The 22041-nt window shown below is 44.3% G+C and overlaps 1 protein-coding gene and 1 pseudogene across 4 annotated transcripts in view; one reads left to right on the top strand and one right to left on the bottom strand.

Moving 5' to 3' along the window:
* Positions 1-17809, top strand: part of GPAM (glycerol-3-phosphate acyltransferase, mitochondrial) — a 62690-nt gene extending 44881 nt beyond the window's left edge. For all 4 annotated transcript variants that reach the window (XM_053909920.1, XM_019459434.2, XM_053909918.1 and 1 more), the window contains 11 exons: positions 1236-1349; positions 2846-2931; positions 4125-4240; positions 6333-6403; positions 7201-7465; positions 7940-8082; positions 9223-9300; positions 9935-10075; positions 11656-11845; positions 13053-13111; positions 13781-17809. In XM_053909920.1, coding sequence (XP_053765895.1) covers positions 1236-1349; positions 2846-2931; positions 4125-4240; positions 6333-6403; positions 7201-7465; positions 7940-8082; positions 9223-9300; positions 9935-10075; positions 11656-11845; positions 13053-13111; positions 13781-13897 — 1380 coding nt within the window. In that variant the 3' untranslated portion in view covers positions 13898-17809. The remainder of the gene's footprint in view (positions 1-1235; positions 1350-2845; positions 2932-4124; positions 4241-6332; positions 6404-7200; positions 7466-7939; positions 8083-9222; positions 9301-9934; positions 10076-11655; positions 11846-13052; positions 13112-13780) is intronic.
* A 1805-nt stretch (positions 17810-19614) lies between these two features.
* On the bottom strand, positions 19615-21572 carry LOC128779061 (10 kDa heat shock protein, mitochondrial-like; annotated as a pseudogene).
* Between the last annotated feature and the right edge of the window lie 469 nt (positions 21573-22041).

Raw genomic sequence — 22041 nt, 5'->3', positions numbered from 1 at the left:
GGGTGCGTGTATCCCTTTGAAGCCTTTTTTTTTTTTTTTTTTTTTGGATTTTTGGGTAGATACCCAGTAGTGCGATTCCTGGATCATAGGGTAGTTCTCTTTTTGACTTTTTGAGGAACCTCCATACCGTTTGCCACAGTGGCTGTACCAGTTTGCATTCCCACCAGCAGTGCACGAGGGATTCTTTTTCTCCACATCCTCGCCAACACTTGTTATTTCTTATGTTTTTGATTTTAGCCATTCTGACAGATGTGAGGTGATATCTCATTGTAGTTTTGATTTGCATTTCCCTGATGATGAGTGATGTTCAGCATTTTTTCATGTATTGGCCATCTGTAAGTCTTCTTTGGAGACTTCTCTATTCATGTCTTCTGCCCATTTTTTAATCGGATTATTTGTTTTTTCTGGTGTTAAGTTGTATCACTTCTTTGTATATTTTAACACTAACCTTTATCACATATTTTGTTTGCAAATATCTTCTCCCATTCAGTAGGACGTCTTTTAGTTTTGTTAAATGTTTCTTTTGTTATGCAAAACCTTTTATTTTGATGTAGTCCCAATAGTTTATTTTTGCTTTTTTTGCCCTTGCCTCAGGAGACCTATCTAGAAAAATGTTGCTATGGCTGATGTCAGAGAAATTACTACTAGTGCTCTCTTCAGGGATTTTTATGGTTTCAGGTCTCACATTTAGGTCTTTAATCCATTTCGAGTTTATTTTTGCGTATGGTGAAAAGAATGTGGTCTGTTTTTCATTCTTTGCTTGTTGCTGTCCAGTTTTCCCAACGCCGTTTGTTGAAGAGGCTGTCTTTTTCCTATTGCATATTCTTTCCTCCTTTGTCAAAGATTAATTGACCATATAATTGTGGGTTTATTTCTGGACTTTGTACTCTGTTCCATTGATCTATGTTTTTATTTTTGTGCCAGCACCATAGTTTGTAGTGGTGTTTTTGTGAATGGTGTGAACAGTGTACTAAATGAATTAGCGTTAAGTGTTCTGTTTTTCGTTGACCAAACTGCCTCCCCTAATGAAAGGATTACATCTTGTAGCATCTTGTGTGCTGACCGTTTTCTGACAGGTCTCAGTCAATGAATACCTACTTTCCCTCTTTATTCAGTGTTGTCCTTTTCAATACAAACCTCCAGTTTCCATAAAAATAACTGGTAGTTTTTGTATAGCAGAATACCCGTTAGCTTTATCTCTTATCCACACTATTCTTTTGAAAATTGGAATTTAGGGAAAACCTAAGAAGAACGAGAGCCTTTGGAGTGTAGCTAGAGGCGTTATCAGAATGTTACGAAAAAACTACGGATGTGTCAGAGTGGATTTTGCACAACCATTTTCCTTAAAGGTGAGTGTTGGGATGGGGCTCTGTTAAAGCCTTGGCGTAGCTCCGAGTCAGAAGATATGGCCTCTGCCCCTGCCTCTGTTGCCTCCTCTATGTGTGACCTCAGTTTCTTCTCTTGTAAAATGAGGACTATGTCAAGAATGGCATTTCCTAAATTATCTCACCAAAGTATGCCTGTTGGCATGATACTAAATGTCTATCTTTGGGAAATAGCGGGGTCCGTATTTATTATTTTTTTTAGTTCGCGGGAATTTTGCATGTTGCTTCATAATATATGTTGCTATTTTATATTATGTTCTAAAATCGCCTTTATGGAAAAATTTCAAAACCTAGCCCCTAAAGTAGGGTACAGTTGACAGTCTAGGATGATGTTCTGTTCTACTGAGTGGGATCTCGCACCCGCACATTCAAAGGGATAGTGCTGTTCTTATGGAGGAGCCTGGGGCTGGTGGGTCCCTGGGGTCCTGGCAGTTTTAAATTCCTAAGATTTTCAAGTTGGTAAAGAAGGAGAAGGATGAGTATGGAAATTGGGAGCCCAGGGGTAAGGAGCAGAAGTCCTGCTTTTTCCTTTTTCATACCTTTACTTTAAAGACTCTAACTGCCGGGCTGGATGCTTCCTGGCCTTACACGCTTTCACCTTCTAGGAGCCTTGCCATTTCTTACCATTTTGTCTTTTTCAAAACCATTGCACATCTTCCCTGTATTGTTAGGATATGCTTTTGGATGGAGGTTCTTTTGACTATTACATAACCCTCAGGTTGTCAGATTTCCTTTAAAAAGCATGGTTGTGTTGATTATCACTAATAGTAATAATTGGGAATGTCAAATAATTTCGTGTAGATGTGAGAAAAGTTATGAGTTTTCCTTTAACTTTTATTTATTTTTATTTTATTTTTTTAATATGAAATTTATTGTCAAATTGGTTTCCATACAACGCCCAGTGCTCATCCCAACAGGTGCCCTCCTCAATGCCCATCACCCACCCCACCCCCACCCCCGCATCAACCCTCAGTTTGTTCTCAGTTTTTAAGAGTCTCTTATGGTTTGGCTCTCTCCCTCTCTTTTTTTTTTTTTTCCTTTCCCCTCCCCCATGGTCTTCTGTTAAGTTTCTCAGGATCCACATAAGAGTGAACACATATGGTATCTGTCTTTCTCTGTATGACTTATTTCACTTAGCATGACACTCTCCAGTTCCATCCACGTTGCTACAAAAGGCCATATTTCATTCTTTCTCATTCCTTTAACTTTTAAATAATTGAGCTTAAGCATCACTGTCCCATCCTTTCTATCATCAGTCTTTCGGTTTTGCGCTTGCCAGCATTCTGGGGTGAGTCCGCGCTTCTGAAGGTCCTTGAGTGTGGTACTTCTGCCCTGTAGCATGGCTCATTTTATAAACTATTCCCTTTTTACTTTTTGAAGAGCAAATTGTATTTTATGTATGTTTATGTAAGCAAGACAATGAAAGTTAATGATTGTGTTGTATTCCCCCACGGCTCCAGGAATATTTAGAAAGCCAGAGTCAGAAACCCGCATCTGCTCCACTCTCCCTGGAGCAGGCATTGCTACCAGCCATCCTTCCTCCAAGGTAAGATTTGTGGAAATGTTGTATACTAACGAAACCAACAAGTATCTATTGTTCCCTCCACGGCATAGAAAAATAGGTTACTTTTCTGAAGAATGTGCATGTTCTCGTTTTCACTTCCTCACTTTGAGGAACTTTTCTTTTGGTTTGATAAAGGATAGTGAAGTGATGGGTTTTCATATTAGTCTGGAGGTTTCTGATTATTTGCCTTATAAAATCTTTTTGAGTGTATGAATCGGGTAAGAGTTCTTATTTGATTTATGCTTTTGAATGTGGGAACTGAATTCCTTTTGGTAGTAGCTTAGGTTACGTATATTGTTAGTGCAGAGTATGAAAGAGTTTTCCTATGTCAGTTTTCCGGAACTCAAATTGAATTGTAACTTAGAGAAATTAAATATTAAGCCCTTCCCTTAATGTGTTCAAGTGTTGAAATTTTAGAAATGTTTCAAAATGAGGTATCGGGGGGCACCTAGGTGGCTTAGTCGGTTAAGCAGCAGACTCTTGATTTCGGCTCGGGTCACGATCTCATGGTCTGTGAGATTGAGCCCTGCGTTGGGATCTGCTCTGATAGCATGGAACCTGCTTGAGATTCTCTCTCTCTCCCTACCTCCCCCACTTGTGCGTACACGCGCGCGCTCGCTCTCTCTCTCTCTCTCTCAAAATAAATAAACATTTTTAAAAGATTTAAAAAAAATCAAAAATAAAATGAGGTATCAGGGCACCTGGGTGGCCCAGTCAGTTAAGCGTCTGACTCTTGATTTTGGCTCAGGTCATGATCTCACATGATCATGGGATGAAGCCCGCATGAGGCTCTGTGCTCAGTACGGAGCCTGCTTGGAATTCTCCCTCCCCCTCCCCCACTTGTGCTCTTTCTCTCTCTCAAAAAAAAAAAATAACAGTAATAAAATGAGATATTTTGCTTTATGCAGTTTTTTTGACCAGCCAGTGGGTTTTGGGGGTGATGTACCAATAGACTAGTCCTAACTCAATAAAAGTCTTTTGGTCAGGAGAGTGTGTTAAACCCAATAAAGTATATTATGGAGGAAGACAATGAATGCACAGAAATAATCTGTTGGTGGTTTAAATGTAGACTGTGTAGTGGTTGGAAGTGTCTGATACATTTACGCCTTAGTTCTAGATAGTTTGCTTATAAAAGAGTGTGGTTGTAGAGTCTAATTAAAAAAAAATCTTTTCAGACCCAGTGATGCTGCTGATGAAAGTGCAGACACATCCGTTACCGAGTCCAGAAATGCAACAGGTGAATCCTTCCGAAGAAGATTAATTGCCAATCTGGCCGAGCACATTCTCTTCAGTAAGTCCAACGCCAGACTCTCTAATCCTACCCTGCAGACTCAGCACATGCAGGGCAGACCACACTGGTTTTGGAGACCGCTGTAGTCAGGCTGTACCTCTGGTGGCATCACCCGCTACAGGGGTGGTGATGGCAAGTTATTAGAAAGGGGACGCTGTGGGCATCTGAACGAATCGAGGAAAACCTCACGCGCAGTGCCTGGTAATTAGGTGCTCATGTGGTAGGTCTTCTGCTTTCTAAAAAATAGTACCGTCAGGATGATCTGTTGCCTCTTTTGCTCACGAGCTTGTTTGTTTGAACTAACTAGCAGTATGGCATCTAGTTTTAGAGTCGCGTGTCCCTTTGCCTGCTGACCCCTTGCTTATTTTCACCCAGCAGATATCGAGGGGCCGTTACGTATGTGTAAAGCTTTGTTTTCGCTGTGGGGAATACAAACTGAATAATTAGCAGTTCTATACGAGCTTGTGCTGCTCCTGGTGGCATAGTTGTGCACAAATAATTCAAGTGGGAGTGAGCCGGGGTAGAGAGAGTGGGGGTACAGAATCAGCCTCCTCTAAGCCCCAAGTGGCGATGTGTGTCATGTTGTAGAATCTGCTTGACCGTCCTGTGGCACGCAGTGCTGTGGTCCCTTAGTGCACAGCCCAGGTGGGCTGTCCCTGCCCTTCCCCGAGCCTCACCGAGAGTCAGGCCAGACTCTCAGCCCCTCCTGGTGGCGCCACCGTGGGGGCTTCCTCGCCCAGCCTCGCTCCTGCCCTCCTGCTTCACACAAGAAAGTCTCCTTTCTTAAGCTCCCGTCTGTGTCTCTCTCCTGCTTAAGTTCCGTGTGCTCAAAATAATACGTCCATAATGTTGGGAAGTTGGGAGATAAAGATAAAACCCACTGCCCAGATAACCAGGGATGTTGCCATCTGGTCTTTAAAAGTATTTTTTACAGGTTTATATAGTGCTGTTTTCCAGTTGTAACACAAATATTTATGTTTTTAAAAAACTTGACAAATATTCTTTTTAATGGCAATAAATATGGTACTTGGTACGTTGTTTTTCAAACACTGGAGATAACACTGTGAGTGGCGTATTCATGAATTCGTTATCTCGGAATGTTCACAAGCGGTGTGTTTATTTCGGAATATTCCATAGATACTTATTTGACTTATATGATTATAACTTTCTACGAACTCAGAGTACTGGGTTAGGGGCCATAGTAACTCTCAGATACACTTGTGTCCTCTCCCTCCCTCCCTCTGACCTGGAAGGTTGATCATGCACCCTCAGTCCAGTGCACGCGGCACATTTCATCTTAGCAGTGCGGAAGCTGTGGCATGGGGGTGGAAGCGATTTCCCCCGAGTTATGAAATTAGTGTAGGAATTAGGATTTGAGCCCAAATTTTCTGACTTCAAGCCTACTACCCTCTTCTCCCACTGCACCTTTCTTTTACTGTGATGGTGAATCTGCCTGCACCAGGAGAGCAGGAGGCACAGTTCTCGTGGGCTGCAGCTGGGAACAAGTCCAGAAACACGCAAGTGCGATGCCCCATAGAACCACCACAACAGGCGTATAATTTGGGTCTTGGTATTTCCCTAAAGGTGTCTCTCAGTCATTCAGTAACAAAGTTCCACTGGCCTGTTTGGAAGGTGGAGCCATCTTAGGCTAGTTTCTGTTATAATAGTGATCTCTAGTGAGAGTCTGTGGGCCCAGAACATGGTATAATGTTGTAATTTCCCTTCAGTAAATCATAGTTCCGGGAAATGTGGTAGATGTGGAGGTATTTAGAGTTTTAAATACTGCTGTTCGAGGTTTAGGTACTTTGAGGGGCACCGGGGTGGCTTAGTTGGTTAAGTGCCCGACTCTTGATTACAGCTCGGGTTATGATCTCATGGTTTGTGGGATCGATCCCCGTGTCAGGCTCCATGCTGACAGTACAGAGCCTGCTTGGGATTCCTTCTCTCCCTCTCTCTCTCTGCCCCTCCCCTGCTCACTCATGCTCTTTCTGTCTCTCTCTCTTTGAAAATAAATAAAAGATTTAGGTACTTTTAGAAACTTCCAGCTATATTAAAAGAGAAGGGAACCTAAAGGTTTGTGTTTGCCTTCCAGCTGCTAGCAAGTCCTGTGCCATTATGTCAACACACATCGTGGCCTGCCTGCTCCTCTACAGACACAGGCAGGTATGTCTGCAGTGTTACTGGAGTTGAGAAAGCACGAGAAGGCTTGGGCAGCTGTCCAGATACTTGCTCGCTAGTAGGTCTGGCCCAGGTCCGGCTTGTGCTCGTGAGATACACAGTAAAATAAGCTAAGCAGCCTGCCCACAGGAGCTTACAACTCTGATGGAGAAAGTCCATGTGAAAAGAAACCTCAGAGACTGCATGATATATGTGGCAGTAAGACATGCCTTGAGTAATACAGTTCACGTAAATAAGGCATATCGCGTTGATGTGCAGTAAGTGTTCTGACAGCTGACGGTTTCCAAGCTATTTGATTTGTATTTAGGACCATCTTCCCTTAATGTGTCTGTCTAAGCCCTGTGACGGGAGAGTGTGTCTGTCCCATTCACAGTCATTTCTCAACACCAAACGTAGTGCCTGTGTGTGTGTGTGTGTGTATACACATATGCACCAAATAAGTAGTTGTCAGATAAATATTTAAAATGAGGGAAATTACTGCTAAGAAATAAGCACTTCTTACTTTTAGATGGCTGCTGCTTCCCTTTGTCACCTTATATGCTCCTATCACGTGTGGTGGCCAGAGTGTTCTCTGGATGTGAATATCTTGGCTTGCTGGAGGACCGGCCTCTTCACCAGTTTTCTGGCCACCTGTGCACTGATATTCTGGCCCTTTTCCTGTATGTGCCAACAGCAGGCTGCAGGAAAGCCAAGGCAAGGAGAAAACTCCTCGGAATGGCCTCATGGCCTTTTGGGACGTAGGTTTTCCACTGTCGTGAGACCATTTCTGTCTGTTTCTCTAGGGAATTGATCTCTCCACATTGGTGGAGGACTTCTTTGTGATGAAGGAGGAAGTCCTGGCTCGAGATTTTGACCTGGGGTTCTCAGGAAACTCCGAAGACGTAGTTATGCACGCCATCCAGCTGCTGGGAAATTGTGTCACGATCACTCACACCAGCAGGAATGATGAGTTTTTTATTACTCCTAGCACAACTGTCCCGTCAGTCTTTGAACTCAACTTCTACAGCAACGGGGTACTCCACGTCTTCATCATGGAGGCCATCATAGGTATGGCCTGCCCCGGGGTACCCTCATGGGCAGGAAAAGGGCCTAAAGCACAGAGTGGTGTTGATTTGGATGGTAGCCCCTTGTTTAAGGGAATGTGTTGCTGTATTTTCAGTTTTCAAATAAAAATAGAATCTCTATCACTATAGCTTATTCTTAACATTTATCAGCAAGTAGTTACTGAATTACTGTTTGCATAGTATACTTATTACTGAGGAGGAGAGGGAACATGTTTTGCTCTCAGGAGCTGGAAACGTGACTGAGACAGCACTACACGTAGCAGTAAAATGAGTGTAGGGCGCTTGGTTGCGATCAAGAGGGGGCAGAGGAGGAGAGCAGGAGGGTCGGAAGTGCCTGAGGAACGTGTTTGATGGAGTTGGGATCCCATGGAATCATGAGCCCTGGATCCTGAAGGGATTTATGGAAATTCTTGGAGCTGTAAGGCTGTTGGCTTCATTGACGCATCTCTTTCCTTAGCTTGCAGCCTTTACGCGGTTCTGCACAAGAGGGGCTCCGGAGGGCCTGCCGGAACGTCCCCTAACTTGATCAGCCAGGAGCAGCTCGTGCGGAAGGCCGCCAGCCTGTGCTATTTGCTCTCTAATGAAGGCACCATAGCTCTCGTAAGTGAAGAGTCCTTCGTGTTGCCTGTTCTTTTTCTTGAGCATTTTTGTGAAAACACGAGCCACCTTTGTGTTTTTGTCTCAGAGGCTGTTTGGTCTGTTGTTAAAGCTGTACGCTCTACTCCTGGGTCTCCGTGACCATCCGGTCAACATGTTGTGTACTATCTTTGTTTGCTATTGGGGTCACTGCTCCAGTGAACCCTTCATGCAGCTGGGAGGCATGATAGGACAGATGGCTCAACATTCTCCATCAGTCAGATCCAAAGTTACTGAGCTCTTATTGTACATAAGGCACTGGGTCAGAGGTTTGTAAATTATTAACATGCCCAGAAGATAAGAGCTAGAAACAGTCTTAAAAATCATCTTTGCAAGCCCTTGTCATTTTACAAATGGGAAAACTAAGACCCAGCAGTACTGATGAGCATTTATGTTCTATTCAGGCACTTCTAGACGTTCACAATGAGACATACATATTAGGCAATAGATTCTGTTTCCTCAAAATCATCAACAAAAAGAACTTGTATTCTATTTAAAGTCTAATATTCTTTCCCACTCATTTGAACGTGTCCTGGAACATTTATGAGTACATGTATTGTGAGTACAGCCCTCCTCCATAGCAGCATTATTTGTGTGTGGTATGTTGTCATCCTGTTGGGGAATCTGTTTTGCATGAACTTTGGACAGCAGGATGGAATGGGGTAGGTAAAGCTCCCAGGATTGACCTTGTCCTTTTCCTGAGTCATTTTTGAGCTATTTGAGTATTGTCTTTCCTCATCTACCACTTTTATGTACAATATTTACTGTGAGGTAGCATTTTCAGAGAAATTGTCTCAGAAAGAAAAAGAAATAGGTGGTAGGGCCCGACAGGCAGTCCTGATGAGGACTTGCTCCCCTGCGGGAGACGCTGAGCTCGGGGCACCCTTTGTACGTGGTGGCACCCTGGGTGCTCTGACAGAACGAGGGCTCTTCATGGGCTTTGCCTTTGACCAGGCATTTAGCAAGAGGGTGGGCAACGGGGATCTTAGGGCTTCCCAGTGGCGTGAGGGGGTTGATATGGAAGCATTTGGCAGTCACCTTGTACCGTGTTTCTGTCTTTAGAAAAGTCGGCGACATTTGTATTTAAATGCCTTTTCTTTTCAGCCCTGCCAGACATTTTACCAAATTTGCCACGAGACAGTAGGAAGGTTTATCCAGTATGGCATTCTCACAGTGGCAGAGGTGAGAGGTGGCTTTGCTTTATTCGCCTTTGCTTAGGTTCTCACTCTTCCTTCTCTTCCCTCCCGATTATTTTAAGTAATGTTACAGGCAGTTATTTCAGCCAGTAATCACATTTGGTATATAGTCAAGCCCACATGAAAAGAAAAGTAAGGATAGGGAGAGTAAATGTCTTTGGGGATTGTTTTTAATACTTTGGTTTCTTTTGTGTCACTGGTCTTGTCCGGAACCCATTGTGACTTGATTCTGTGATACCCAGAAGTTTTCACTCCAAGATGAGATGTTTTATATATCAGTGCTTGTGGTTTGCACGCACGCGTTTTTCTCTTTTGAGATTTTAAGTTTTGTAGATTTAGGACAGCAAGTACGGCCTGGGAAAGTAGATACCAATTTAGAGGAGGTGGGGGTATTATTATTTGCTCTGTCTGGTAGCTTCCCCCGCTGCCTCTTTCTTGTTTCCTTCCCTGCTCTCTCCCAAGTGATTCTGAGTTTGGAGAGGGAGGTGCTCTGTGGATGCTGTGAGGGGCAGTGAGAGAGGGGAGGGCAGTGAGAGAGGATACTTTGTCTGCTGTCCAGCCAGGCAGATGTCTGTGTGCCTGCGCATATTTATTTCCTGTTGGTCATCTCTTTGGCATAGCAAGATGACCAAGAAGATACTAGTCCTGGTCTCGCTGAGCAGCAGTGGGACAAGAAGCTTCCGGAGCCTTTGTCTTGGAGAAGCGATGAAGAAGATGAAGACAGTGATTTTGGTGAGGAGCAGCGAGATTGCTACCTGAAGGTACTTCGGTGAAGAATTCTGGTGGATATTACACTGAAGAGTTGGGGTTTATGTTGCCCTTAGTTAGTGAGGATCTTATAAACGGGACTCGGGTGGCTTATTCCTATCTCCAGCACCCATAAACCAGCCACAGTGCTTTCTGCCTGGTAAAGATACTCAAATGTTTGAGGTGAATGAATACCCCCCAGTGGTTCAGTTTGGGTGTAGGCAATGGAAAAGGACACAGAAGTGCAAATTCGGGAAGATGAACGTCGGGAAGGAGACCTGTCACAGCCCTGTCATCAGAATGCACAGGTGCAAATGTGTTTCCCTACACTTACGCTCACTCCTGAAGAGGGAGGACTTTCACTCAGTCATCAGTAAAGCCAGGCAGTGCCCAGAGTTGGGGAGAGATTTCTATTTGGCTGTCACTGGCCGGTGACTCTTTCTGAGTCATTCTCAGTCTTGCCAACCCTCCCAGAATTTCATACATTGAAGTCTTTGCCTTCAGTTAAAACAAATCCGGATCATCATAGGAGAAAATTTAGATTTCTAAAAGATTGATTGTCTCTGGTTTGTAATTTTATAAGTTGATGACCCATGTTTTTCTGAGTATTTTAAGTGGATTACTCTTTAAAAAATTTTTTTTAATGTTTATTCTTGAAAGAGAGAGAGAGACTGAACGTGAGCAGAGGAGGGGCAGAGAGAGGGGGAGACACAGAATTCAAAGCAGGCTCCAGGCTCTGAGCTGTCAGCACAGAGCCCAACACAGGGCTCGAACTCATGAACTGCAAGATCATGACCTGAGCCAGAGTCAGCTGCATAACCAGCTGAGCCACCCAGGCGGCCTGGCACTAAGTAGTTTACTCTTTTTGCAGTGGTATGATACCTCCAATTTACACACACACACACACACACACACACACACACACACACACACACAGACTCAGGAGGTGTAGCTTTTGGAGAGTTGAAATGACCTTTAGGAGTTTTTCCATTTTGAGTGTTCATGGTTTTAAGAGGGGGAGTGGTCTTACCTCGGCACTGCAAGGGGCTTATCTGAGCTGGCCTGTTAGGGGTGGGTGCAGTGAGAGCCCCGTCTGCCACACGCACCTCGTCACCACTACTGTCATCCCCACTGTGTTACCATGTGGGCCCGAGGCCACTTAGTGGTGGCAGCCAGCGCAGGCTGGGAAGGACCGAGGTGACCTTGGTGGTCTTGCCAGGTGCCTTCTTTCACACTCGAGCGCTGTGGAGCTGGGCTTCGAACCCTGGAGGGCCCAGCTTTGGGACCGGCTATTTTCAGTGATGGCAAAATGTCATAATTCTGTCATTTAAGTATGACCGGTTCTTCCAGGCAGCTGCTTAGTGAATGTAAATCTCAAGTACTGCAGGAAAGAGGACTGTCGTGAAGACAGTCCCATTTCACATCCAGAGTCCTTTCTGGCAGAGGGTCTGTGCCCCCGGAGTGGCAGGCTGCTTCTGGGGGGTGACTAGTGAGAGGCCACGTCTCAGTTGCCGCCTCTCGGGAGGCCCCTGTGTCCGCGCGCTTGCTTCTTCTCTCCCGCCGGTGACCGCATGGCCCGCTCTCGCACTCCCAGGTGAGCCAGTCCAAGGAGCACCAGCAGTTCATCACCTTCCTGCAGAGGCTCCTGGGGCCCCTGCTGGAGGCCTACAGCTCCGCCGCCATCTTCATCCACAACTTCGCTGGCCCGGTTCCGGAGCCAGAGTATCTGCAGAAGTTGCACAAATACCTGATCGCCAGGACGGAAAGAAGCGTCGCTGTGTATGGTATGTGTGTCGCCACCGTGGCTTCTTTTAAAAGCTGTGCCTCTTTCAATTATAGGAGTCTGCTAATTGTAGACAGTTAGGAAAAATTGCACACTTAACCTGACCTCCGACTTCAGAGACTCCTGTTAGTGTCTGTTTTTGTATGTTATATAAACGGAATGATACAGTTACATAGTCTTATGTCCGGCTTTTTTCACCTAACATCGTAAGTGAGGTTCGTACATGTTAGTGCGTGTGGGCGGTTGTTCATTCTGTTGCCTTATAGTGCTCCACCATATAAATGCTTCTTGCATATGATTTCTATCCATCATCGATGGATAGTTGGGTTGTCTGCACTTTGGAGCTACTCTGACAGGTGCCACTGTGAATGTGTCCTACATCCTGGGCAAACACACGCCCACTTGTACACTGGGTGCATCTAGCAGTCGTCTGGCAGCTTCAGTAAGCACTGCGGGTGACTCCTGGGTGGTCGTGCCCATTTGCACTCCAGCAGCCGCGTGTTTCCAGTGCTCCACACCCGGCCGACATTCGCTGTATAAGAAGTGTGATCTGGTGGGAATAGTGTTTTATATAGTTAACGGCTTAGGACTGACACTGCTTGGAATCGATACTTTCTAGAGCCAGAAGCGATCTAGAGATAATTTCTCTCTAGGCATCTCTCTCTGTCTCTCCATATCCATATAGATGAATATATAGAGATAGAGCCACCCACTTAATAGATGAGGAAACTATCGTAGATCACATAGCTAGTTAATGGGCAAACCCGGGTCCAGAATTCTCTTCTTCTAACCCCTAGATTTGTGCCCATTCTGGTTCCACTGATGTGAGCATCGTCTGTGCGTCAATGTGCAGTTTAACAGAATTTCTACACCCTGTCTTGGTTGCCTCTCTCAAGAACCTTTCAAGATGGTTGTTGGTGTTTCTTCTTCTTTTCCTTTTCTCTCTCGTTTCCTCCCTCCCTCCCTCCCTCCCTCCCTCCCTCCCTCCCTCTTTCTTCTTGCTGTTTTTTCCTTAAAAGATGACAGAGCAAGTTTAAGGAAACAGCAGATCCTTTGAGACCTCACGGGTTGCAGTAGCAGAAATGGAGCCTGGCCCCAGTCTGCTGATGTGCGCAAGGCCTCCGGCACCTCCCACGCTTTCTTACTGTGGATGTTGGCATTTTTGTGTTTGCTGAACTTTTTGACAAGGTCTTATCCTGTCTCTACAGCTGAGAGTGCCACTTACTGCCTTGTGAAGAATGCTGTGAAAATGTTCAAGGATATTGGGGTGAGTGCCCACCACTTACAGTACAAAGTTGTGTCTTCTGTTCTCTTTCCGCCCAGATCTAGTCTATCTGAGCCACCTTTGTTTGGGGTGGGCCCTGAGAAAAGCAGTTTCTGCTGGACTAATCATGACAGCGTTTCTGGGGATTGAGAGAGGGCGGGTTATGCTGAAGGTGAGGCCCATCAGTACAGATTTATTTGGATGTTCCAGAACTTTGCTGATTTTCTTCTTTATCCCCAAACCGTTTACATACAACAGGTGTTGGGGTGTTTCAAGCTGCTAGTACAGTTTTGGTAGGGATGTTAATGAAGCCATATGATTTTCAGTTGTTGTGTTTTTGCTGGTATTGCCAGAAGTATTGTCCAGTGTACTTTACCTTGCTGTGGGACATGAGTTCCATGGAGGTACTGATAGCCTTTGTAAGGGACTTATTTGTGACTTTATTCTAACACAAATTTTAAAGTATACTGATTGGACTCTGCCCAAGAACACCACACCCACGTCCATAACCTCCACACCCTGTACTCGTAAACACCCACATGCACATTTGCTTAAAGCCAGGATATGATTTTATGTGCCTTCCTGCCTCTCAGGGTCTAGGACACAGGTCAGGGTTGGTGCCAGAAATGTCTCCTTTCTTCGGTTTGTCCTTAATTTCAACTTTCTCTCTAGGTTTTCAAAGAGACCAAACAAAAGAGAGTGTCTGTTTTAGAACTCAGCAGCACGTTTCTACCTCAGTGCAACCGGCAAAAACTCCTAGAATACATTCTGAGCTTCGTGGTGCTGTAGGTGACTCCTGGCCCCGTGGCGAGTGAAGGGAGTGGGGCACGTCCCTCGTGGGCTCCAGCCTCTGGCTCGAGAGTTGAAGGCGCCGGCGTGTGGTCAGGCCTGACCTGTCCTGATGTGACCTGCAGGAACACAAGTGCCTTCCCCTCCGCGGGCCTGTGCTTCTCCCACCCTGAGATGACACAGCAGCCCCCGTGCAGGTGACACTGGGGCCTCCGCCTCCGCTTGCAAATCGTCGGTAGATGACACAATGAGATATCAAAAAATCATCTTGGAGTCTATTAGAGATTCACCTTTAAGCATAACTGTTAAGAACTAATTCCTGTGATGGGCACAAAAACATAGATTCATTCTAGAACCGAATCTTGTATAGTGTACCTAATACTGTTGGATAATTCGTCGGTATATTTTCTGATTAATGGTTAATGCTTCCTTTAAACATGATCGGGTCATCCATTCACTGTGTGTGGTTTTGTTTTTTTTTGTTTTGTTTTGTTTTCCAGTTTTATCTTTGTCAATAGTAGCTAAATTTTAAAGGGGACACCTTTCATCCCAAAGTGCTTTACAAATGAATGGGCTGATCTGTATCACACCCAGGTATCACTGTGCTGTCCTTTGCAGTCAGATTTAGAAAGTGTTTTAAGAACTACATGAAAACATGAGGTTAGGTCAGAAATAGAGCTAATGTGATCAAACAGTTAACATCAGGAAGTAAATTTGGCTGGCAAAATTCAAGGTAAACTTTGCCAGAACACTGACTTTGAACACTTCTGCCCATATAAAAAGTGCCATTGAGTTTTAAATGACCAGCAAGTATTTAAGAACAAGTCCTGTTTTATTTCTGCACTGTTTCCCACCCCTCTTGGCACCTGCCTCTCAACAGGTGCAGCTACTTCTTAGAGATCTTTCCGCTAAATAGCACCTGGCCTAACTTGATTAGCTTGGTCTGCTGGACTGTGATAGTGTTAAGTCGGCTCTAGGCTGCCGACCCGGGGCTCTCATGTACTGCGTACAGGTTGTGCACTGCCCCAGTCCAGGTGACTGGTACCCACTCAGGCTGTGTGGTATACAGCATGTGGTGGCCCCCTCGACAGGCAAATGGTTGAAGGCATTTATGGAGTTTTAGCTGCGAGGAAAAACGATGGGTTTTTAAAAACGTATATGGGCTAATATGCCGAAACCCTGAGGCCACATAGTGGCAAACTATGATGAAAAATTGCTCGTAATGGGTAGGTGCCTTGTTATGAGCAGGAGCATAATTATTTGTTGTAGTGATGGTGTGGATTTCATAAAGATCATGTGATATTAAAACATTTTCTAACAGTTTATTGTTCTTTCTGTTCACGGTATTATGGAATTAGGAATTTTTCCTGATGAATATGGCATATAGTCTTTGAATTTAAAGGTACTGAGAATTAAGTTTGTACTTTTATAAGCTTGGACTTTAAACACTAATAGTATCTCATGAATATCCCGTGCGTGTCGGGAGAGGGAAAGGTACTTACTGGTTGGTATTTCACAGTGTACGAAATAGCTCGTTTGAAACTCCTAGCAATAACGCTGTGCCGTTGCGATCTTTTTCCAGTCTTCTCAAATTCCACGTTTAAAATATGTTCGTTCTTTGTAGGAACTCGTGTACCCTTAAGCCATCGTCAGTGTTGTAGCGGCTCTGGTGCGGAGCGGGCTCTTCACCTTGTAGCACTCCATTTTACTAACCCGGAGAGAGGAACGTGTCGTCTTTTGGCTGGAGCTGTGCACATGGGGAACACCCACGGAGGCTGTCTTATTCCCCGTGAGTGGCCCTTTTCTAGGCAGGCAGTCATTGAACTCATCTCTCTCATTCCCCTTCTAAATTATAGATCAAGGATTACTCAGGCTGTCTCTTAGTTACCTGGAGGGTCAAGGTTGGGACTGACCGTGAGTGGAATCGGCTGCACTGCCTGTGACTTCTGCTAAGAGCTCCCACCATGCCCGCCCAAGCAGGAAACAATGGCTTCTCTGGCTTCATTTCCCTTTTCAGTTGGTTTGTCTTCTAGAAATCTAATCAGATGCTTTGGGGAATGCAACGTATGATTTGCTAGCTCTCTTGCAACTTAACTCACTGTGAGAATAAATATGCATGCTTTTTGTAATTAACTGGTGCTTTGAAAACCTTTTTTAAGGAAGAAAAATCTCAACCAAAGTTATGCTCATCCACACAAGCTGACCCTGAGTTAATTTTAGCACAACTCATTCTTCAGTGCCTCATTACTGAAAACAACATACATCATCACAGTAAGGCTTCCAGATTAGCACTGTTTTGCTTAAAGATTTATTCTCACTGTTTTCCAAAAGCGAATGGCTTCCATGTAAGAATAAACAAACTAGGTGCTTGTAAATAATTTATTACAGTTTACTCTATTGCATTTCTGTAAACCTGAAATGCATGCCCTCCAGGGGAAGACTGTGAGTCAAATTAAAAAACAAAATCCAATAACAAGCAATACGAAACTGCACGCTTTCAAATTACCAATGTCCTAAGTGATTTCAGAAAAGGGGAAGGAATTTCTGCTGCCTTAGCTTTGAAGAAAAACAAAGGGAAGGCACTAGTGTGAACCGTGTAGCACTAGTAACAGAGAAAGTATTCCGAATCTTCCTTCTCGGATTTGTCGTCTCTGGAAGTCAGAGAGGTGAGCGGACTGCAATGAATGTAAACTCAGATTGTGGAACTTGCGGTCCCCCAAAGGGGAAAAGCACATCCCGTGGTTCTCCATGTAATCTGAGTGCGCTGTGAGATGCTCATTGGTGTTTTGTAGAAGTGTTGCTGGGTAAAATAAAAGTGTACGTGAATCCTCTTTTTTTTTTTTTTTTTAGAAACTCATGGTTTGCTCTAGTGTAGCAAGGGCTCAGGGTGTGCCGGTCCCAAGCCTGTTTAACCCAGCATTTCCAAACTATTGTGACCCCAGGATCTTTTTCAAAACCCCTTTATACCCCTACGAACCTCCACGAAGCCATGGAAAACATTTTGGGAAGCACTACGTTAAACAGTAACAGCAGGGAGGCAGAATTTGCATGCATTTTGTATAATCTAATGTTCTAGTTAATGGGTGTACATTTCCTCCCCTGGAGACAATAAGCACAGAAAACTGTAATATAGGTAGTCTGATATCTTTCCTTTGATGGAAAGATCAGCTGTCAATGATCCTGGGTTTTTCCCTAAAAGTAGCAAAATTAACACAAGGATTAACTGGGGTAAATAATGAAGATTTTAATTCAGATCTAGAAGAAAATATTGCACAACTGAATGCAGATTTTTATCCACAGATAGTTCTAGTGTTTAGAAATGATAAGACCTATCACTGAAGTTTATAAGACCTAATTTGGATGTAAATCTGTTTTTTAAAACACTCTTTTTAGGAACTTGAGACTTGGCATCTGGCATTCTAGTTTAATACAAACTAATGATCGCATTTGGAAGAATTTTGCCTTTATTTCTAAACATCTAAAGCTCTGAAATGCCTTGATGGAAGGTGTTATTTTCCTGTTGTACAAAGAAATGTTAAATTGTTGTAAAAAGGCTTACTATAAAGTACTGTGAAATAATACTATGTGATTTTGTGAACGAAACTTATTTGGAAACGTTGATTGATTTTTATGCCTGTTAATGTATTGTCAGAAGCACAGAAGTGTAGTTTTGTTTTAATAAACCAAAAAATGAATATATTCTTGATATCTCAAATTTGTAGTTGAAAGTTCCCTAATAGGTTATTATACCATTGCTCTTGTTGGACTTTACATAGGACTTTAATAAAATGTTCATAGGAAATAGCCTTGCATAAATTTATGGACCCCCAGTGGATGGTTTTTATCACTGACCCAGAGCTCTTCAAATTTGATCAAGCTTTTTATCTCCTTCATAAATATTCGTATCACAGAGATCTACTTTGAGTTTCTGTAAAGATTTCTTTAAACCTGGTGCTTCTGTCATATCTTTCTGTACTGAAGTGTTAGGTTTTTTTCCACTAGTTCATAATAGTTGCTCAGAAATTACTTTTTTGACAAGTAAGGCAAGTATTTTCTTAGAGCACTATTTTCTGTGGATCCTTCGAAAGCCTTCAAACGCAGCCTTCTCGAGAGTGCACCCTCCAGAAAGGGTGGCGGCCACATGCCTGGACCATGCCGTCCATGCCCTTTGGGTCCATGACATGTCTGTGACCCTGACACCCCAGACCACGAACCCTGCTCTCCACCAGACCCTCTATCTGAACTTGGTACTTTGTCCTCTCTGATTTGCTTTGGAAGGTTCTTGCCAGGACTATATCCTTGCCCTCTGGTGCGTTCATTCTTTGCATTGGCAACTTTCTTGCTGCCGCCCAACGTGACCTTCCCCTTATCATACAAAGTTCCATTTTTTACAACCACTTACTCTAAATGGATGTTAATTGAAGTCTCATCTCTTAATGTTCAGTTCTGTGCTCACTCATTTTAGTCCTGTTTATTCCCCCTTTTCACACCTTGCAGTCTGTCCTCACACCCATCTAGTAAAATTCTAATGTCCCTCCTTGACGAATACAAAGTCATTTTCCTACTTGTCCGCAGCATGTGTGGTGTTGTCCCTGCCACAGCCTGTCCTCTCACTGAGATGCTCTCTTGTTCTTCCAGTTTCCCTGGCCCTCTGGTCTTCTGTCTCTTCAGGATTCCACGCTTCACCTCTTCCTTGCCTCCCACCCTTTATCAGATGGTCCTGGTATTGTTTCGGGAACCTCTGAGTTAAAAAAAGTGAATTTTGTCCGAAATTTTTATTTGTTTTTTTAATATGAAAGCACCTGGTTTTTACATGGTGGTGCGACAAACTGTGTGGATGGCGTACACGGCTTCCCAGGACCGCATAGATCTTGGCAGCTGCCAGTTCACGCCTTCTGGCCTGGCCGAAATCAGTTACGAAAGCACCAGTTCCAGAGGCCCCTTCCAAGAGCCAGAGAGCGATCCATTGTTGGGAGAAGGTTGACCTTGCTCCTCTGAGTTTGGCAGGGATGAAGTCTCAAACCAAGGCTTTGATGATGACCACTGGCTAGTGTTTAACCAGGCAGGCAATGGGCCTCTGAGTCGGCCTTTGATGTTGGGCTCATTTCCATGCCCACGTCAAGGAAAGCGCACGTCCAAACAAGTCAGTGTTGCCACAGGCGGTGGCTTTGGTGTTAGTGCAAAAGCTGCTTCTGACAGGAAGTGATTAGAATAAATGCACAGGCTCAATTTCCAGCCTTCTGGGAAGACGTCTTGCCACCTTCGCATTGCAGGTCAGTTGAAAATTAGAAGGCAAAGAATCCGTACAGATACTCTGTCAAACACCTGCCGAAAATCCTCAAGTTGCGTAGCCAGGGTAGAGAACTCAGTGAGGTGCCCGCATACAGCAAGGACCTCCTCTGGGGTTCTTTGTTGGTGAGCTGATCCTATACCTAGACCCCCGTTTGCCTGCTGTGGTCCCTTCCTAACTATGAGTAATGCCCTTTTGGCTCTCAGAAGAGACTAGGTGCAGATCATAGGTCATGTGGTCACTGTATCCGTGGGGATACGCATCTGCCGGTCAGTGACAGAGAGGATCCTCCTGCTAGCCTGGAGAAAGAAGCTACTTTGTTGGGATACCATTAGTTTATTATAAAAGACATGGACGTTATTTGCATGGTGGACGATTTCACTGGAATGGGCAGCTTTGCTCGATGCTGTTTCAATAATGATTTCTTTCAGTCTGCATCCTCTCCGATATTGTCACCATCTCTCAAATAATCCGTGTCATCTGAACTACTTTGGTGCCTCCATATTCTAGGAGAAGAACTATCTCCAATGTTCACGGGGAATCTCTCCACCCTTTGCTTTTAGAGTCTGATCCACTCCGGTGGTATTGCTACCACTGTTGCTCGCAGTATTGTTCCTTGAGACTTTTCTGGAAGCATGATGTCTCTGTTTGTTACAGTTTTGGCTGCTCTCTTTTCAACTAAAACTCCGTCAGAGAGGGGAAGAAACTCTTTTTAAAAAGTTTTTTACATTTTATTTTAAAGAGAGCACGAGACGAGGAGAGGGAGAAGGAGAGAGAACCTTAAGCAGGCTCCATGCTCAGTGTGGAGCTCTAGGCAGGGCTCGATCCCACGACACTGGGATCATGACCTGAGCTGAAATCAAGAGTCGAAGCTCAACCAACTGAGCCACCCAGGCATCCTCAAGGGAAGAGACTTTCTAAATGGCTGTCCTGCCATGACTCTGGCTGTTGCAGTTTGGACTTCACTACATTTTTTTTTTTTTAATATACTCAGATGTTTACCACTTGAGAACTTTACCAACTTCAAATTTGCTTGTAAGGAAATGTTTATAAACATCTAACTGCCGCCTCTTGAGCGAATCTGAGCACTTATGGGGGGACAGCAGAGACACAACGCCGATGCTCTCTAATCTTTCCGTTTTTCAGGATCCCCCAAAGTGCATCTCTGCTAGTACTTTTGGAGGGTTTGAGGCCAAATCTGCATGCTTTGTAATTTCCCTGTTAAATACCACTGTTAAAATGGTGAGCAAAATACCCTGCTTCTCTTTGTATGACTCTAGGTGTGCATGGTGGGGAAGAGAGCTACCTGTCTCCCTTCACCTAATAAGGAAAACCAGAGCTGCATGGGGCCCAGGATCAGGATTTCAAGGAGGGAATGAATACGGTTGCTCTCTGTTGATTGGTGGTTCTCTAGGGTGATCGCCAGACAAGCAACATCAGCATCACTTGGGAACTTGTTGGAAAAGCAAATACTTTCGGCCGCACCCCAGTGCCCAGCGGTCTGTTTTAACACACCCTCAGTGGTCTGAGAAGCTCCAGACACACTGCCTTGGCAAAAATTGAAGTGTCACACTTGTGCACATTTTAATCAGGAAGTGGAAACGAGGGGACAGCGATTGGTAATAAATACCCTTTCCAAAAGGCTTCTTCTCGGGAAAGTAGGAACGCCATCAAGTAAACTTGACCGAATTGGGCTATGGGATGACAGAGCTTGGACTCTATGCATGTTGAGGCACATCTGCATTGGGAAATGGTAATAGTGAGGCTGGTCATCGCTTAGCGGTCTCTAGATGAGGACACGCATACCTCCTGCCTTGTGTGACTTGTCATCTGGGTGGTTCTCAGCACTCAATTTATGAAAAGAAAGGCATGCCCGAGTGTTGTTCTGTGTGTGAATTTTATAGAGCCCTTCAAATCACTGTTTGTCATTATTTTTTTTTTAATTTTTTTTAACTTTTATTTATTTTCGAGAGACAGAGACAGAGCACAAGCGGGGCAGGGGCAGAGAGAGAGGGAGACACAGAATCTGAAGCAGGTTCCAGGCTCTGAGCTGTCAGCACAGAGCCCGACACGGGGCTCAGTTCGCACACTGCAAAATCATGACCTGAGCCGAAGTTGGATGCTGAACCAACTGAGCCAGCCAGCTGTCCCAGTTTTTATTATTTGTCATAAAAATTATTTTTAATAAAATGTCTAACACATTGTTTTGCTGGAGCCAATCAACTTTCTTGTAGTTTCACATCTTCATGTAATTTTCTAAGTTCTGCACTAAATGGGTAAATTGTCTCTACATCGCTGCGTGGCAGTTTGATCATTTTACTTACTCGTTTGCACTCCATTTGGCCGGTGGTCAAACAACAATGCTTCTGTTCTAGATTCTGTCATCGACTTAACTGTGTGAACGCGGGCAATTTTCTCCTCTGTGACGCTTGGCGGCTGGATGCTAGGTGACTCCTAATTTCCCTTTCAGAGCCAAACCTTCTGTCCTAAAGTGGATGTATGGAACAGCAAATACCACCCAACTGCAAGCCTTTAAAATTTACAAAGCACTTCCACATTCATTCCAATGAATTGCTTCTTCGAGGATCCATTGTGAGGTCACCCTCACACAATAGAGAGGACAGCCACGCTCCCTGAGGTGCCGTGACTTGCTCAGAGGATTTTGCAGAAGCCCTCTTTCCACTGTGCTGTTTGCAACAGAGTTGAGCAGAAGGAGAGCTTTTGAGGTTGTGAGATGGCCAGAACTGGCTACCATTTATTATCTGATACAAGACAGAGCCAAAACTCGGCAATGATTAACCGCATGTGTTGGGGGAGGTTATCGAGAGAATGTGACCTCCACTTGACCCGCAAG

Source organism: Panthera pardus, unplaced genomic scaffold, assembly GCF_024362965.1.
Source record: "Panthera pardus isolate Hobbes unplaced genomic scaffold, ASM2436296v1 HiC_scaffold_22, whole genome shotgun sequence".
NCBI classification, from domain to species: Eukaryota; Metazoa; Chordata; class Mammalia; order Carnivora; family Felidae; genus Panthera; species Panthera pardus.
The sequence above is the reverse complement of the archived record's forward strand: the minus strand, read 5'-3'. Positions and strand labels throughout refer to the sequence as shown.